This window comes from Bufo gargarizans, chromosome 5 (assembly GCF_014858855.1).
Source record: "Bufo gargarizans isolate SCDJY-AF-19 chromosome 5, ASM1485885v1, whole genome shotgun sequence".
Taxonomy (NCBI): Eukaryota; Metazoa; Chordata; class Amphibia; order Anura; family Bufonidae; genus Bufo; species Bufo gargarizans.
In genome coordinates, this window is record NC_058084.1 from 234,599,832 (window position 1) to 234,619,695 (window position 19,864).

Here is a 19,864-nt window from a genome sequence, read left to right on the forward strand (position 1 = left end):
TTTGTGTTGTATAAAAAAATAAATAAAAATGAGGGGCTATCTGCCATTCTGCGGTGCAGTGAAATATTCTAAAGCCCAGTTTGCCGTGTATTACTGACAAAATAAAAATATATTCGCCATTCAGCATTGCACTTATCTGTTGAAAAGCCTTTTGTATTGTGCAAAAGTAGAAAAAAATGAGGGCCTAATTGCCGTTCTGCGGTGCAGTGATATATTCTAAAGCTCAGTTTGCCGTGTATTACTGGCAAAATAAAAATATATTCGCCGTCCAGCGTTGCACTTATCTGTTGAAAAGCCTTTTGTATTGTGTAAAAATAGAAAAAAATTAGGGCCCAATTGCCGTTCTGCAGTGCAGTGATATATTCTAAAGCCCTGTTTGCTCTGTCTTTTTGGCAAATTAAAAAATATTTGATCTAACATTTGGTTACTTGATCTAACAGTATGTCAAACAGAGAAGTGCCAGGCCCTACACAGGGGAGTGGCAGAGACCTAATGTTTCTGGTGCAGGCAGAGGTCATAGCAGAGTAAGGGGCCGTGGCAGCAGGGGTCACTTTGAGAGGCCGGAGCTCCCAGTGTCAGCTAGCAGTCGTGTCGTGACCAGCAACCCAGCGATTCTTGAATGGTTGACTTCGTCGCAAGTGACATCAGACACACCCAGTCAAGAGTTGGTGGGTTTGTCAGACACAACCCTTAGTTGGCATGGCCCGGGAGTAGGCCCTGTGCCCTCACCTATCCTCAACCTGCCTCTGTCCTTTTCTGTTCTCTCACCGCGAGAAGTATTATATGCTGTAGGCTCAGCTCCACTTTTCAGCAAGGAAGATCTACTAGAGGATAGTCAGCAGCTACTGCCTAGCCAAGATGTGGAGGACACATCCACTGCTTCCTCCAGTAGGTGGACAAGTAGTGATGAGGAAAATGGCACGGGAGCTGATGTTGAGAGCTGTCAGGCTACTGACCCAGAGACGGTTGAGGAGGACATCAGTGACGTGCAGACAGTACTCTATGATGATGATGTAGCTGATCGCAATTGGGAGCCGGGTGACAAAGGAGCTTCATCATAATCAGGAGAAAAGGGTGGCATATTGCCCATGAGCCAGCAAGTCGCAAGCATGGGCGAGAGTCAGCAGGGAGGCAGCAGTGGGAGGTCGATAACCAAAAGCACCCGGGGTAGACTACCCGCTTCGTGGTAGCCTACCTGCCCGGGAAGTAGCGGTGCAGGGGTTCAATGAGGCAGTGTTGGTAGCAGTCAGTCAGTGCGTAGTGTTGGGGGCAGTGCGCAGTTTTTTTTAAGCTGCCGGAGGAGGTGAACGTGGCCATATGTAGAATCTGTGGGCAGAGGATGAAGCATGGCCAGGGTGCCAATGTTGGTACTACGTCAACATATGCAGCGTCGCCATAAAATGGCCTGGGAGAACCATGGCTCCGATGTGGTGGTCCATCCTGCCTGCTGCATCACACACTGGCACGCACCCGATTTCTGGCAGTCAAGGCTCCACCACCTCAGCCGAAGGGAGCTATGCGTCCTTGCCATCATCTGCCGGTCCTAATGCTCCTGCCCCTCATCACGCATTCCGTCAGCAAGCGATCACCAAAGCAATTGCCAAGAGACAACAGTATGCATGCACTCATCCAACGGCGCACAAGCTGAACGTGCTCCTGGCCAAGTTGCTGTTGCTGCAGTCCCTCCCTTTCCAAGTGGTGGACTCTGCACCTTTCAGAGAACTGATGGCTTGTGCCGATCCGAGGTGGAGAGTCCCAAGCCCTGCAGAAATATGTAGAACAGAAGGTGGGCCAGTCCTTGAGCCTGTCGGTGTCTGGCAAAGTGCACGGCAGCGCTGATGTGTGGAGCTGTAACTAGGATCAGGGACAGTACATGTCCTTTATGGCCCACTGCGTGAATGTGGTTCCTGCACAGCCACACCAGCAACTTGGCCAGATGACGCTGCTTCCGCCTCCACATTGCCATGCCATTGGTCAAGCGACAATATCCGCCTCTGCCTCCTCATCCTCCACCGTGCCCTCAGCCTCCACTGAAGGGACAATTCACAGTGCCCCTCCAGCATACCACATCTGCAGGGCACGGTGGTTTCACGCTGTTCTGCACCTCATTTGCATGGGCTCACACTGAGGAGGAACTGCTCCGTGTCCTTCAGCAAGAAATCGAATTCTGGCATTCTCCGCGACAACTGAAAATCAGAACCATGGTGACCGACAACACGAAGAACATTGGGTCGGCGCTGTGTCAAGGAGGGCTGAGCCATGTGCCCTGCATGGCACATGTGTTCAATCTGGTTGTCAAGCGGTTCATGAAGTCTTCCACCCATCTGCAAGACTTCCTAAAAATGGCCAGGAAACTTTGCATGCACTTCAGCCATTTGCACTCCGCAAAGCACACCATCCTTGAGTTGCAGCGGCAGAATGGCATCCCTCAACATAAGCTGATATGCAACGTTTCCTCCCATTGGAATTCCACCCTCCATATGTTGGACCGACTGTACGAACAGAGAAAGGCGATCAAAGATTTCCTGATGATCCAAGCGGACAGCAGTACTCCCCTGTGTAACTTCAAAGTCAGTCATTGGCAGCTCATGCGTGACACCCGCCGTTTGCTTAGGTCCTTTGATGAGGCCACGTTATTTTTCAGTCGCTAGGACTATGGGATGAACAATGTCATTACACTGCTTCATGTCCTGGAACAGATGCTGGTAAATCTGGCTGCTCAGGGGACTGGAGACAAGGCTCCCAGATCTCATGGTCACATGAGCCCTGTGGGAGCAGAGCTGGAGGAGGAGGACATTGAAGCAATGTGTAGTGAAATGGGTGGTTTTGCTACACAGGTGACAGGAGAAGTGGAGCAGGAGCAGCCAGAGGAGCTACAGGACGATGAGGAAGAGGAGGCAGAGGACCCAGACACAACGTGGCAGTATGCAGTGGAGATGGAGGCAGGGAGTCCCTCCGAGTCACTTGCGCAAATGCCCACTGCATGCTCAATTGCTTGGGTAGTGACAGCCGAATTGTCACCATTTGGCAGAGGGATGACTTCTGGCTCTCTACCTTGTTGGACCCTCGCTACTGGTCCAAAATGGGGACTTTTTTTTACACCGGCTGAGAGGGAGGACAAACTGAACTACTATAGAGACATCCTATGTAGTCAATTGGCCGCTGTCTATCTGTGCCATCATCCATCCTCTTGCAGGTCTGACTGGGGGGGCCCTCTGCGCTCACGTTCCACTGCTATGGCTGCTGGGGAGGGGTGGGGTGGCAGGAGCAGTACCAGCTCCATCAGCAGCAGCCTGTCTATAGTCACTGATGAGCAGCTTTCTTCACCCACATAGTGAAGAAATTACTCGCCAGCAGCAGGAAGGTGGTGGCATACTTGGAGTCCACCCTGTCAGCTGACATTGAAGATCCGCTGGACTACTGGGCAGCCAAACTGGATTTGTGGCTGCAACTGGCCGAGTTTGCCTAGAATAGGTGTCCTGCCCGGCATGTAGTGTGGCATCAGAGCGGGTGTTTAGTGCAGTAGGGGCCATAGTTACCCCAATAAGAACTCACCTGTCCACCCAAAATGTGGAGACCTTTGATGAATCAGGCGTGGATCAGCCACGATTTCCACCCACCAATTCCTGATGCATCAGACTAGATCATCCATGGTGCCACACCAACGCTTTGACAAAAGAGACTGATTTCCTCTGGCTACCTGCCTCAGCTACTATTCTGATACTGCCAACTGCCTGATGCCAGACATCTGATGCCAAGTACTCCTTCTTTCACTCACCTTCTTCAGCGTATACTGGTTTTGGCACCCACCTCCAAACTATATCACCTTGCCGCTCTGTGGCTTCCTGAAGCTGCAGCCACCTCCACACTATGTCACCTTGCCACTCTGTGGCCTCCGGATGCTGCTGCCACCTCCAAACTATGTCGCCTTACCATTCCGTGGCCTCCAGATGCTGCCGCCACCTACCGACTCTGTGATTTTGCTACTCTGTGGTCTCCTCCTGCTGCTTCCACCTCACCACTACAGTATGTCACCTTGCAACTCTGTGGTCTCCTATTGCTGCTGCCACCTCCACACTATGTCACCTTACCACTCTGTGGCCTCCTGATGCTGCCGTCACCTCCACACTCTGTCATTGTGTCACTCTATGGTCTCCTGATGCTGCCATCACCTACAGATTCTGTGATTGGGCCACTCTGTGGTATCCTCATGCTGCTTTCACCTCACAATTATGTCATAGGGCCACTATTTGGACTTCTCATGCTGTTCCCACACTCCCTACTTCATGACTGGGCCCCTATTTTGCCTTTTTGGCCTGGTTGACATCATCATTTATTTGACCCTTCCTCTGATCTGTGATAAGGAAGAAAAAATAAGACCCACAATGAATCCTGTCTATGTAGCAGCTGTAAGGCCTGTATTGTCCCATCAGAATTGGCTTATGATTTGGTAGCCAAAAGCAGACGTGGGTACAAAACACAGAAGACTTGCAAATATTCCGTTCACATGTCATCTCTGTTTTGGATCCACTCCTGTTTTTTGGGCTTTAACAATACTGATGGATTACTGACCAAATGCTGACTGAGTAAAGGCCGATGCTCCACAGACAGGATCCGTTGTTTGTGGGTTATTGTTCTGACGGTTTAGAGGAAGGGCAAAATAATCAGTGATGTCTGATTTTGGGGGGCCCTACTTGTATAAGCGTTTAATAGAACAGGCTCTGTAGACATCTATGTTGAATCAGCTGACAACGGTGTAAAAAGAGTGCGCTTCTTCTTGGCGCTAACATCAACCTGTAAGGCTGAGTTCATACTTGAGTTATTTTGTAAGTATTGGCCCTGCGATTGCCCAAATAAATGAAGTGTGCAGTGATTCTAAGAGCGGCACATGTCATCTGCATATCATACGGACTCAAAGTATTATTTCAACTACAAAAGTAGACTCCCTATGCATGTTACTGCAAGGCACAGTGTTCTACAACACTATAAAGGCTCTCTGCAGCAAGAAAATAGGCATTTTTTAAAAGTAATTCACTGCAAATAAATTTGGATCTAACCAAATTTTTCTCCCAAAAATTTGGTGAACCGGTGAATCTAATTTTTTTAAAATTTGATCATCTCTAATCACAGCATCTAAGGGGTTAAATGACAAAGTTCGGCATGAACGATGTTTCACGTCATTGTGGCCGGGTGCCTGTTGTATTATACACCAGGCACCCACTGCATTTGGAGAGAGCTCACTGCAGAGCCTGCTCCATACGGTGGCTTAGGAGGTTATAGAAAACAATACCACAAATATAGTGTAACATCACCAAGCCCTCACAGTATATACAATACCACCCCCAGCTTCTTACAGTATATACAACCCTTTTGCAGTATATAGTATAACACCTCCAGGCCCCTACCAGTATATACTTTAAAACTGTCACTGCCTGCCATGTGAGAAATCTGAGAAGATCGGACAGATTTGCAGCATGTGGGTCCATCTGACAGGTCTTTCTGTGTTTCCCTTCTGTTTGTTGTTGTGGGCAGGATCTAATCCTCTCCACGGGTTCTGCTAGTTAGCTGTTTAAGAGACTCTATTTAAGTACGCCTCTTACTGCTGACTTTTCGGTTGATATTTTCCTACTGGGGTTCTATTCAGGTTGTTTGTGGATCCTCTACTTCCCGCTTGTCTCAAGCTAAGTCCTCCTGTTCTTCCCTTTGTGCGTGTGTTGCTTCTAGGTCTCAGGGAGACGCTGGTCCCTTCATGGTGGAATGTACTGGTGGAATGAATTGCTTCAGTGTCAGCAGGGCTTAGGTTTCAGTGTATGAGTTCGTTCACCATCTGTCACAGTGGAGAGTGGGGGAAACCCCCCCCCCCCACTGTGCGGTGTCAAAGGGTAAAAGGGGATCAGCTTGGCCAAAAGGAGTAATAAGGGACCAGGTCACCTCCTACAGCTTACCTAATCCTCTCCCTGACTCCTCACCGTATGAGCGGATCTGATGGTAGGACGGCTCATACCTAGAGACCCTGAGGCGCCCTGGAAAGCCCTCACCAAGGAGCCGGGAAGAGACGACCTGTTCATTCCAGTCATGGGGGAACAGGAGTCTCTATCTGAGGCCAGGCTGCAAGGAGAGGGGAACACATACAGAATATCGAGTTGGCAGGTAAGCAAAACTCATAACACACTTACCTGCCACAGACAGACTGACTGGAACCCGTGCACAAGTGCTGCTGTCCACACCAACATTAAGGACACAGCACAAACCACAACCACACAGGAACCCAGGACATCCATAGCTGCAATAAACGTGAGACAGGGGAATGTCTAGCAAACATGCTGGACACCAAACATCACCAGCCGTGTAACAGAACACAAGACATACAACACCCCGAACATAACCCACGCAAACCAAAAGATAAGAAGGGAAAGAGACACCATAATAACATCAATGACCACAAGGGTGGCCCTAACTAGACAGATGGTAAAAGCCAGGAACAGTGAACCACCAGCATACACCAAGGCTGGAGGAACCCTCAGCTTCAGGCATCCAGCAGAGGCAAAATAGCCCAAGCAGCCACACACACACACATAAACCCAGTGTTCACAAAACACTAGGAAGGAAGTTAACCCTTCCAACACCAGACAGTGGAAGGAAGCCACTTAAAGGGGACGTGCACACACAAGCATACCAAACCACACGTTACCACCGGTAACAGCATGCGTGGCAACCATGTAACGGCAATCACCCAGTATAACACTCCACAACAACACCAACCAATGGGCAGTATGTTGTAAAACACCCCACAATAGGCAGTATTTAGTAAAACAACCCATGGTAGGCAGTACTTTCCACCTCCATTCTAGATTGTGCAGGCCTTCAGAACATTTATAACAAGGACAGCCTGGGTCAAAGTGAGTCAGGGGAACAGCTTAGACTCACACTCAACAATCTGCTTTTGTTCTTGTCTGGGCGGGGGTGGAGGGGGTCTATCCAGACAAGAACTTCCAGATCTAGAGAAAGGGACAAGCATCAGAATCCTGTGCCGCTAAGAAAAGTACAGTACTTGCTTATAGGAGGTGGATGCTCTACTGCAGGCCCACGGCACACCATAGTCCAGTGCGTAGTGGGCAGGCACAATATGGTTTTATAAGTGATGGTGGCGATGCACAGGGGAACAGTATATGTAAATCACATTTATTGGTTTTCTTGTAATGGTGTTTCAAATTGGGAATAAAGATGATATTAAAATAATATGAACATGTGAACCCAGATAATCAGAAATGCTGATGGTAACAGCAAGCCAGTCTAAAGAAGCTCTCTCTCTCTCTGAGAAGCTCTCCTCCAATGAAGCCTTCCTATTTAGTAAGGGATGCTCTACAAGCTGCTTGGGGAAGCAAGACTGCAGGCAGCTGCATCTTGCAGAGCATGGCTGACATCCTGCCTTTATCCTGCTAATGGCCAGTATTATAATGAGGGTAATCTCTTTTGCACGCCCACCCGGAGTCCTGGGCCCCAGGCATGTTTTTATTTTTTTTTATTTTGGTGTTTTAAGTATTTTACTTTTGACATAAACAATTAGTTGGCAGTTTTGCTCTATGAATTGGGAAATGTTGAACATAGCAGTCAGGGCTGAAGATTTAGTGTCAGCTCTGTTGAACTGCTGGGGGTCCAAATAAGGCAGGATAAGATCTCTGTGCATGTCCTCAGTCACTTACTAGTTCCTGGGAGAGGGGATGCTCTACCCTTCCTAAAGAATCAAAATTACATTTTTTGTTCATCAATAAAAAAAATAAAAAAAATAACAGCTACAACATAAAAACAAAAAATACTTTGAAAAACTCAAATAAAATAAAATAAAATACATTAATACAATAATAAATTACCAGTAACTAAGTGGTACATGTAAGGGTACAACCTAAGGAAAAATAAATCTATCATGTGTTCTGTGACAAGAACAGTTATTTGAAAAGAGAAAATTAAAAATACAAAAAAGGTAAAGTGAACACAATGGTTGCCTACTTGTCTCCTTTACTCTTGGAAATGGCAACTAATTTTTCAATGCCCCCTGCGTCTCGCAGGGCTTTAGCGTTCTCCATATTCTTAGTAATGACTTCATGTAGAGTACAGCAGATAGCAGTAACAGTGTCATCAGACATTGTCTTGCTAGTTAGGGTGTTGCAGTTGTTTCCACCAGGAAGACGGTGCACCAGGTCTCGCATAGCATATTTCCCTACAATTAAAAATAAACAAAGTTACATCCAGGGGCAAGTACAAGTAACAATTTAATCCTTACACTAACCCAAGTTTCTGGAAAATGTTCACACTTCTGACATACACAAAACCTGCATATAAAATAATTAGAGATGAGTGAATTTCAGGTTATGAAATGCGTTCACGCTTCATTTACTGGTAAAAGATTAATTGCGTTATGGATTCAGTTACCACGGACCTTAACGCAATTTTATGATAGAATGCATAACGGAAGCGGAACAGATCAGTTTTACAGCCCATAGACTTCTATAATGACGGAATGAGGCATTCCGTTATGCATTCCATCATAGAATTGTTATGGTCCGTGGTAACGGAATGCGTAACGCAATTCATCTTTTACCAGTAAACAAAGCGCAAACGAATTTCTAAATATGGAATTCGCTCAACTAAAAAAAATATTCATTCATATTATATTCCTAGTAGACATTAAAAAATTTCCTGAAAGTCGTTTCATGTCTGATTCGTCCAATCTTTCAAAAAATTTGATTTGAGTCGGAATCAATTCAATTGGCTTGAAAATTGGTATAACATGTCATGGGATTTTATATCACAAACAGGTATGCTTTCCAGATTTTTATTTTTCAGAAATACCCCTCAACTCCATCGCTGTGCCTCCCTGTGCTGATTTCTAGCACCCTATGTGCTAATTCAGAACATCGGTACAGAGAGGAGGAGACCATAGTGGACAGTGTTATAGCCAGGTAGAAGGTGAGCTGTTCTCGAAAGAACATGCTATGCATCCAAGTACAGCAAGTACTATACTCATTTACACAGCCTATTCTCATGAGAATTACCAAATCTCACAAGAACATCTCACCTTCTCCATGGCTGTGATGCGGTCTACTGTGAATGGACAGCGACACAGATAGCGAGAAAGAGACACTCACTGAGGAAACAAGATGTCTCCTCCCTGTACCTGTGTTCTGAATTAGCATATACAGTGCCAAAAACAGCGGGGGTATTTAAAAAAAAAAAAAAAGGTGTTTGCATCTAAAGGAGCCACATAATCTGGTAAGCATACCAGTTTGTGATACAAAAACCCATGAAAGGCCCTCTTTAACCCCTTAAGGACCCTGGCATCTTTCACCTTAAGGACCAGGCCATTTTGAGATGGTTTTATCGTCACATATTGTAGTTCATGACAGTGATAAATTTTAGTCAAATATTTCATTTTTACATATAAAAAATACCAAATTTGGAAAAATGCTCAATTTTCTAAATGTTAATTACTCTGCGTTTAAAACAGATAGTGATACCTCCTAAAATAGTTATTACTTTACATTTCCCATATGTCTACTTCATGTTTGGATCATTTTGTAAATTACATTTTATTTTTTTGGGACATTAGAAGGCTTAGAAGCCTTAGTTTAGAAGCAAAACTTGAAAATTTTCTGAAAATTTCCAAAACCCTCTTTTTAAGGACCAGTTCAGGCCTGAAGTCATTTGTGAGGCTTATATAATAGAAACCACCCATAAACGGCCCCATTTTAGAAACTACACCCCTCAAGGTATTCAAAACTGATTTTACAAACTTTGGTAACCATTTCAGTGTTCCATAAGAATTAAAGGAAAATGTAGATGAAATTTCAGAATTTAACTTTTTGGCAGATTTTCCTTTTTAATAATTTTTTTCCAGTAACAAAGCAAGGGTTAACAGCCAAACAAAACTCCATATTTATTGCTCTGATTCTGTAGTTTACAGAAACACCCCATATGTGATCGAAAACTGCTGTACAGGCACACGGCAGGGTGCAGAATGAAAGGAACAACATTATGTTTTTTGGAAGGCAGATTTCACCAGGATAATTTTAATGTCACATTTGAAGACCCCCTGATGCACCCCTAGAGTAGAAACTCTAAAATAAAATATGACCCCATTTTGGAAACTAAGGGATAATGTAGCAGTTTTGTTGGTACTATTTTAGGCTACATATGATTTTTGGTTGCTCTATATTACAATTTTTGTGAGGGACCATTTTTATTGTTTGTTATATACAATGTTTATCAGACAGGTTAGATCATGTGGTATTTTTATAGAGTAAGTTGTTACGGACATGACAATACCAAAAGTCACCATTAGTTCTGTAAGGTCTTTAGATGTTCTTCTCTACTTCTACATGCCGTTCTTTGTTTTGGTTTCACTTTGTCATCTCCTTTCCTTCTCCCAGCTGTCACCTTTTTACACAAATTGTCTCCCTTTATATTCCCTCCCATACTGCCTCACTTTGCGGTTTATATATCTTCCTGGATTGTGTTCACTGCTGGAGGCTGCTTCTGCTGATTCCTCAGAAAAGTCTGTTTCCTTTATTTGTGTTTCCTTGCTGGCTTGATTCTAGGTGACCCTGACTCCGTCCGTATTAAGTACTGGGAGCCAGTGGTCGTGTCCCCTCACTATTATAGGGTTTTCAGGGGTCACATAGTATTAGGTACGTGGGCATGCAATCGTCTACAATAAATACCTTTGCATGGGCATAGCAGTCAGGGAGAGCTTTAGGGGTTTTATAGTGCTCACCCATATGCTCCTTAGTTTGGGATCAAGTCAGTCGTATGTTTATTTATAAGTTCCAGCTTCCGTGACACAAATAGGACAACTTTTTTGTTTGTTTGTTTCAGTTTTACATAATAAAGCATAATTGAAAAAATTCTGAAAGCCATATTTATTTTTTATTTTTTGTGCGACTGTCTTATGTAGGGGCAAATTTTTTGGGGGTATGAGATGACGGTTTGATTGGTACTATTTTAGGGTGCATATGACTTTTTGATTGTTTGGTATTACACTTTTTGTGATGTAAGGTGACAGTTTTAATTACATTTTTTTCACAGTGTTCATCTGAGGGGTTAGGTCATGTGATATTTTTATAGAGCAGGTTGTTACAGACGTGGCAATACCTAATATGCACACTTTTTTATTTACATTTTACACAATAATATCATTTTTGAAACAAAAAAAATCTAAAAATGTTTTATTGTCTTGACACAATACAATGCATTAACTGAAATTGGTATATTAATGCAGCACTATGTGTTCAAGAAAACTGCACGGTATATTTAGATACAATACAATGCATTAATTGAAACCAGTATATTAAGGCAGTTATTGCAGAACAAAGCATTCACTAAAACTGCAAGTGTCTTAATGTAATAGAATGTGTTATCTGAAACTGATATATTGGAATTATTGCAGCACAATGAGTTCACTAAAACTGTGTATTTTGATACAATACAATGTGTTTGCGAAAACTACTGCAGTTATCTTGACGTTTTACAATGTGTTGGCTGAAACTGGTATAATTCTGCAATCAAATTACGTGAGAGAAGTCTATGAAATGTGTCAATTTCTTCTACTAGCAATGTAAGATAGTACACTTGCTATATAAAATAGACACTTGAGGGCAGTAGTGGTTAACAAATAAAACAGAATACAATAATGAATCCTAGTTGAAAGAAATAGCTGGGACAGCACCTTCCCCCGGTCTAAAATTCTTGGAATATATATATATATATATATATATATATATATTGTTGACTATATATTATGGCTTATATGTGAATGTGAACATTGAGGTTTTGTTTGCACAAGGAGCGTGTCACCAGGGGGCTAGGCCTTGGTGGAGTAAAAGCCCTAGTTCAGGTGTCCCCTCAAGTAGTTGGGGGACACCATATAGATAGTGTAGCTGGTTCAGCTAGTCCAGGGCGGGCTTTTTAACTGGGAACAGGCAATGTGTTGGGTGGGTGCCTATTCCCCATGCTCCAGTCCGGGACTTAGGGCATGCTCATGCCCAGGGATTCCATTTAATCTGGTTTCTGGAAGAGGGTGTGTCTCACTCTGGAGTGTTTTGTGAAGCAGAGTCCTGGTGAGGCTCTGTGTGAGTGGTCTCAGCCAGATGGGCTGAGGGGCCACAAGGCTAGGCGATAGCCTGAATTTTGGGGGACGCGGTGACGCCTGTGAAACAAGGATCACGAGGCCAGAGTCGGGAGGAATACTGGGCCACAATACCCCCAAAAGGTATTGAAGTGTCACAGCCTGGAGTTTGCTGGACTGTATGCCTGAGGAAAGCCGCATTTGTGTTCCATATGTGAACAGGGCTCTCTAGGTGAGTCAGGGATACGCTTATGTGTTTAGTTAGAGCCTAGCCGGCAGGGCCGGTGCTTCCATAGAGGCAAGGGGGGCAATTGCCCCCGACTCCTTAGGGGCCCCCAGCGCCAGCCCGCAACTACTATTCTATAATTCTATTTCTATTCTGTGTTGGACAACTGTGCCGGCGCTTCAGACAGTGCTAATAATAACCCCCCGCAGGAGTTCCGGGCGATCTGGTCTGGAGGGAGTAATGTAATTAAACTGTCTGGTCTGGAGGGGGCACCCCGCCACTCTGCCGGTGCTGCGCCGTGTGTTTCTTTAAGAGATTCGAGACTGGAGTGGCATGCACGGAACAGGCAGGCAGGCACGTCTCGCATCTGGCTGACGTTGCCACAGGCTTTGTCCCCAGAGCAGAGAACTTGAAGAAGGGGAGCAAGCGCCTTTGGCAGCCAGCCACAGTCTGACTCAGTCTCTGGCAGCGCCAGGGAAGGCCCACGGCCTGCCGCCCACAGAAAACTGAAGATAGGCTGCTTCCACATAGGTTCCACTTCCACAACCACAAGTACAGTCTATATCTACAGACCAGTTCTGTCTGGTAGGTTGGTTGGTTTGGTTACACTTATTGTTAATTAAACTGGATCGGATCCATCCATTCCCAGTTTCCCAAATCCCACTCACTTAGTCCCAGTGTACTACTAGCCTGCCCTGGTTCTGTTTGGCGTCAGTTGGACTGGAGAAATGTGCATTTGGGGGGGGGGGGCAGTTACTAGTACCTACCAGACTGGTAGGTTGGTTGATTAAACTGGATTGGGATCCATCCCAGGCACCATCTATCCCGTGACAGTGTACTAGCCCACCCTAGTTCTGTTTGGAGTCAGTTGGACTGGAGAAATGTGCATCTGGGGGTGGGGGGGCCCCTTATTGTTTTTCACCCCAGGGCCCCATTTCAACCTAGAACCGGCTCCTGCTAGCCGGGCAAGGGTTTGTTATTTTGTGTGGATGTCACACGTGATAAGTTGAAGCTGAGACCTCATAACCTGTTTTGCTGAAACGTCCGAAATAAAACGCGAGTTTGGACATTCTACCCTTGTCCGGTGAAGTAATTTGTGATGGTGACACCCTAAAAGTAAACAATCCCTTACACTATATATATATATATATATATATATATACACACACACACTTATACACCGTGGGGAAAATTCACAGACGATTTTGCAAGTCTGTAACTTTTATTGTAGGTACACTTCAACTGTGAGAGACAGAATATATAAAAAATCCAGAAAATCACATTGTATGATTTTTAAATAATTAATTAGAATTTTATTGCATGAAATAAGTACACTGCGTGTCCCCCCAAAATAATCGCCACCTGGATTTAACTAAGCAAATTGTTATGAGCCTCCTATTGGATAATTACTGCATGGGCGATTATCTTTCACCTGGCAATAAGTTATTTAACCCCAACTGGTGCAATGAGTTGCTTCTCATTTTTTAAACAACCATGTCGAAAGACACATCACGTGGTCGTGGAAAAGATGTTTGAGAAGGGTCAAATCATTGGCATGCATCTAGCACAGAAAACATCTAAGGAGATTGCAGAAACTACTAAAATTGGGTTAAGAACTGTCCAACGCATGATTAAAAACTGGAAGGTTAGTGGGGACCCATCATATTCGAGGAAGAAATGTGGCGGGGAAAAAATAGTGAATGATTGTGATTGGCGATCACTTAAACGTTTGATGAAATAAAAAAAATAAAAAAAAAACAACAGCAGAACTCAGGGCTATGTTTGATAGTGAAAGTAAGGGCATTTCCACACGCACAATGCGAAGAGAACGCATTGCGAAACCACGAATCAGTGAGGCAAACCAGAAAAAAAGACTTCAATTTGCTAGGGAGCATAAAGATTGCACTCTGGAGCAATAGAAGAAGGTCATGTGGTTTGATGAGTCAAGATTTACCCTGTTCCAGAGTGATGGGCGCATCAGGGTAAGAAGAGAGGAAGATGAAGTGATGCACCCATCATGCCTAGTGCCTACTGTACAAGCCTGTGGGGGCAGTGCTATGATTTGGGGTTGCTGCAGTTGGTCAGGGCTAGGTTCAGCAACAGTATGTGCTCCAAGAATGAGGTCAGCTGACTACCTGAACATACTGAATGACCAGGTTATTCCATCAATGGATTTTTTTCCTCCCTGATGGCACGGGCATATTCCAAGATGACAATGCCAGGATTCATCAGGCTCAAATTGTAAAAGAGTGGTTCAGGGAGCATGAGACATAATTTTCACACATGGATTGGCCACCACAGAATCCAGACCTTAACCCCATTGAGAATCTTTGGGATGTGCTGGAGAAGGCTTTGCGCAGCGGTCAAAATCTTAGTGAAAAATTAATTCAACACTGGATGGAAATAAATCTTGTGACATTGCAGAAGCTTATTGAAACAATGCCACAGCGAATACATTCCGTAATCAAAGCCAAAAGCGGTCCAAAAAAATATTGTGGGACCTTTTTTTTGGGTGGCGACAATTTTTTGGGACAGGCAGTGTATTTTATCACCAACCAGCAAGAATTCTGGCTCTCAGAGACGTGCTAGTTTTTCTTTAAGAAGCCCTCTTAGGCCCCTTTCACACGGGCGAGATTTCCGTGCGGGTGCGATGCGTGAGTTGAACGCACTACACCCGCACTGAATCCTGACCCATTCATTTCTATGGGGCTGTTCACATGAGCGGTGATTTTCACGCATCACTTATGCGTTGCGTGAAAATCGCAGCATGTTCTATATTCTGCGTTTTTCACGTAACGCAGGCCCCATAGAAATGAATGGGGTTGCGTGAAAATCGCAAGCATCCGCAAGCAAGTGCGGATGCGGTGCGATTTTCACGCATGGGTTCTAGGTGACAGTCTATTCACTGTATTATTTTCCCTTATAACATGGTTATAAGGGAAAATAATAGCATTCCGACTACAGAATGCTTAGTATAATGGTGCTGGGAGGGTTAAAAAAAATAAAAAAGTTAACTCACCTTATCCCCATGATCGCCTAGTTCCCGGTCGGTCTCTTCTTTAGCTGTGGCTAAAGGACCTTTGGTGATGTCAGATCACATGCTCCATCACCATGGTGATGGACCATGTGATTGGAGCATGTGATCTGACATCACCAAAGGTCATTCAGCCCAAGCCCACAGCTAGAGAAGAGACCGACCGGGAACTACACGATCTTGGGGATAAGGTGAGTTAACGTTTTTATTTTTTTTTAACCCTTCCAGCACTATTATACTAAGCATTCTGTATTCAGAATGCTATTATTTTCCCTTATAACCATGTTATAAGGGAAAATAATAGAATCTTCAGAACATCAATCCCAAGCCCGAACTGCTGTGAAGAAGTTCGGGTTTGGGTACCAAACATGCGCGATTTTTCTCACGCGAGTGCAAAACGCATGACAATGTTTTGCACTCGCGCGGAAAAATCGCGGGTGTTTCCGCAACGCACCCGCACATTTTTCCGCAACGCCCGTGTGAAACCAGCCTTACTCTGCACTCATTACCTGTATTAATTGTACATGTTTGAACTCATTATCTGTATAAATTACACCTGTCCACACACTCAATCAATCACACTCCAACCTCTACACCATGGCCAAGACCAAAGAGCTGTCTAAGGACACCAGGGACAAAATTGTAGACCTGCACAAGTCTGGGATGGGCAGGTCTACAGGACAATAGGCAAGCAGCTTGGTAAGAAGGTGACAACTGTTGGTGCAATTATAAGAAAATGGAAGAAACACAAGATGACTGTCAATCTTCCTCCGTCTGTGGCTCCATGCAAGATCTCACCTCGTGGGGTAAGGATGATTCTGAGAAAGGTCAGGAATCAGCCTAGAACTACACGGGAGGACCTGGTCAATGACCTTAAGAGAGCTGGGACCACAGTCTCAAAGATTACCGTTGGTAGCACACTACGCCGTCATGGATTAAAATCCTGAAGGGAATGCACGATATCCCTGCTCACACTAGCACATGTCCAGGCCAATTTGAAGTTCGCTATTGACCATCTGGATGATCCAGAGGAGGCATGGGAGAAGGTCATGTGGTCAGATCAGACCAAAATAGAACTTTTTGGTACCAACGCCACTAGTCGTGTTTGGAGGAAGAAGGATGAGTACAACCCCAAGGACACCGTCCCAACCGTGAAGCATGGGGGTGGAAACATCATACTGTTTTTGATGCCAAACCTAAGAATGCAAAAGAACTGTGGAATGTAGTCCAGTCAGCTTGGGCTGGAATATCTGTTTACAGGTGTCAGTGATGAGCGGCATATGCAATATTCAAATTCGCAATATTTTGCTAATTTTTTGCTGAATATTCGCTGAAAATTCACAATTGCAAAAACTGGCAATGTACTATGCATGTATTACACACGCAATTTCATTACCTATCACAAACAATCACACAAAGGCTATATGCCAAAAGCCAGGTATGTGCAAGCCAACAACCTATCCATGAGACAGGTACAGTCAGCATACCTTACAATGACAGCCTTGTGCACTATGAGACATACAAGACCAGCTTTAAATTTTTATTATAAAACTAAAATATTTACAATCAAACAATTTCATCAAAAGTTACTCAAGAAGCACATTCCACATGTTAATATTCCACAATGTAGCAACTCTAACACCTAAACGCTTTCTGTCACGTAAATAGAAAACATAAATCTCACTTAAAGCAAGTTTGATGCATTCTTTTTCATAAATCAAGTCTCTACTGAACAACAAAATATTAAGAGCTTTCCATAATGCATTTTTCAAGCAGTTCACCATAGTCCATAATACCTGCTTTTTACCTGTCTGTGGCACAGTACAAAGACCATACGTTACTAGATCGTGATTCAAGAAGCCCAGATCACAAGTATGCTTCAGCAACACACCCACTATCCTCTATAAGTTCTATGCATACTTACATTTTCCACATTACGTGGAGACAGGTTAAATTCATAACACAGTCACTTCTTGGATACTTTTCTGTTGACACCAGTCGTCTCCTGTGCTGAAAGGCTCTTGTCGGTAGACAATCCTGCATTACTATCCAGGCTAAGTCTTTTAAACAGTTCGAGAAGTAAGCGCAATTACTCAGCTTCCAACATTCCAAAGACTTGGCTTCTGTATAATTTGAGACTGGACAGACTTGTTCCTCATTATTCAGATGTATTTTTTTTTTTTGTATAATCCAAACAGTCTCTTTCACAATACTCTAGGGAGTACTGTCAAATGATCTTCTCAACTAAGGGCTCTTTCACACCTGCGTTATTGTCTTCCGGCATAGAGTTCCGTCGTTGGGGCTCTATGCCGGAAGAATCCTGATCAGGATTATCCTAATGCATTCTGAATGGAGTGAAATCTGTTCAGGATGCATCAGGATGTCTTCAGTTCCGGAACGGAACGTTTTTTTGCCGGAGAAAATACTGCAGCATGCTGCGCTTTTTGCTCCGGCCCAAAAAACTGAAGACTTGCCGCAAGGCCGGATCCGGAATGAATGCCCATTGAAAGGCATTGATCTGGATCCGGCCTTAAGCTAAACGTCGTTTTGGCGCATTGCCGGATCCGACGTTTAGCTTTTTTAGAGTGGTTACCATGGCTGCCGGGACGCTAAAGTCCTGGCAGCCATGGTAAAGTGTAGCGGGGAGCGGGGGAGCAGCATACTTACCATCCGTGTGGCTCCCGGGGCGCTCCAGAGTGACGTCAGGGCGCCCCAGGCGCATGGATGACGTGATCGCATGGCACGTCATCCATGCGCATGGGGCGCTCTGACGTCATTCTGGAGCGCCCCGGGAGCCGCACGGATGGTAAGTATACCGCTCCCCCGCTCCCCGCTCCTACTATGGCAACCAGGACTTTAATAGCGTCCTGGGTGCCATAGTAACACTGAAAGCATTTTGAAGACGGATCCGTCTTCAAATGCTTTCAGTACACTTGCGTTTTTCCGGATCCGGCGTGTAATTCCGGCAAGTGGAGTACACGCCGGATCCGGACAACGCAAGTGTGAAAGAGGCCTAATACATAATGCCTTGGTGGGACAAGCAACACTGGTACTGTTAAACGAATTTGTATCCATTGGCGTTTCCGGAACAAATGTCCTGCTGCATACTTTAGGAAAAAAAGACCAGGTATTCTCAGTTCTTTTAATCACAGGGAAAAGAAATGCAGGTACAGAATGTTCTTAATATTAGGTATCTCTTTGCCTCCAAACTTTTTTTGTTTATACATTGTCTCCCTGTTGACTTTCTCCATTTCCAAGCTCCAAATAAACTGAAAGATTACTCTCTGAAGATATTTCAGACAGTGATCACTTGGAGGGAAGACTACATTCAAATACAGTAGAATTGGGATTATTAGGGCTTTAATTATCAAATTTTTCCCTTCTATTGTAAATTTGTGCAGCTTTCAAAACTCCACTTTCTTTTGGATTTTTGCTTTGACTTCCTCCCAACTCTTTTGACTGTTGTTATTGTCATAAAAAATTACTCAAGTATTTTTATCTGTTCTTTTTGTATTTTTAGATCCAAGACATTTGCTTCTCTCCAGTCTCCTATGGCAAAGCTATCACACTTTGTTCTATTAAGATGAAAGCAGAAACTTGGCAAAATAATTCAGTAATTTGTACGGCTCTTCTCAATGCAGGTTTTGTTGTACACAAGATTGTGACATCATTCATGTAGGCCCTGTGGTGAAACCAACCTCGCCACTGGGTGCTGGAGAAGCCTGGTTCCCAGCCTCTTGCCCTAGGATAATGGGCCCTCTCATCAGCCCATTCTAAATTTAAACCCCATGGCGATTTGACTGGGTTTGTGGCATCTGAGCGCTGTTCAGATATATTCAGCGCTCAGATCCAAGCCATCTGGGGATGGGTTGAATGTGGGGGTTCTGTTTAGTATAATAGGAGTTATGTATTTTTGTGTCTTGCTAGTAACATGTGCTCAATGGAGTCTTGCCTCTATCCTGAGAGATAATTTAATTACTTCCCAATTGTCTCCAGGATAGAGGGGTCTGAAACTAGCTTGGGCCGGAAAGCCATGCTGGTAGTAGGTTTTAAAAATACTTTCACTAACTTCTGAACCCCTGGTCTAATTTGTGCAATTTTTGGATATGGTGTTCCCATGAATGGAATGATTCTGAAAATATAAGTGTTTATGTGTAATGACCGGCGTCACGCACAGGGAGGGAAAAGGGAAAGCCCTGCCCAAGGGAGAGGGAAAGGTGGTGACCCCTGACTCACCTTGCGGCTGGCACCTGACTGCCCTGACGTCCCTAACCTGTGCGGCGATCACGTGCCTAAACCCTGGCTTTCCCTAAAATGAGCCCTATATAGTGAACGGGCCAGTGGGATCGCTAGTCCGCACCACTGACACTAAGAGGAAAACACCAGGGAGAGGACAGACAATACAGACAAACACATAAACCCAGGAGGGCGACAACAGCAGACCACAAAGGTCCAACAGAGATCCGGAGGGAAACGTTCTGGA

At 44.6% G+C, this 19,864-nt stretch overlaps 1 protein-coding gene across 1 annotated transcript in view; it reads right to left on the reverse strand.

Annotated features, from left to right (window-relative positions):
- The window catches only part of CTNND2 (catenin delta 2), a 1,220,390-nt gene that overhangs the window by 438,184 nt on the left and 762,342 nt on the right, over window positions 1-19,864 (reverse strand). The window contains exon 16 of the mRNA XM_044295464.1: window positions 8,008-8,218. Coding sequence (XP_044151399.1) covers window positions 8,008-8,218 — 211 coding nt within the window. The remainder of the gene's footprint in view (window positions 1-8,007; window positions 8,219-19,864) is intronic.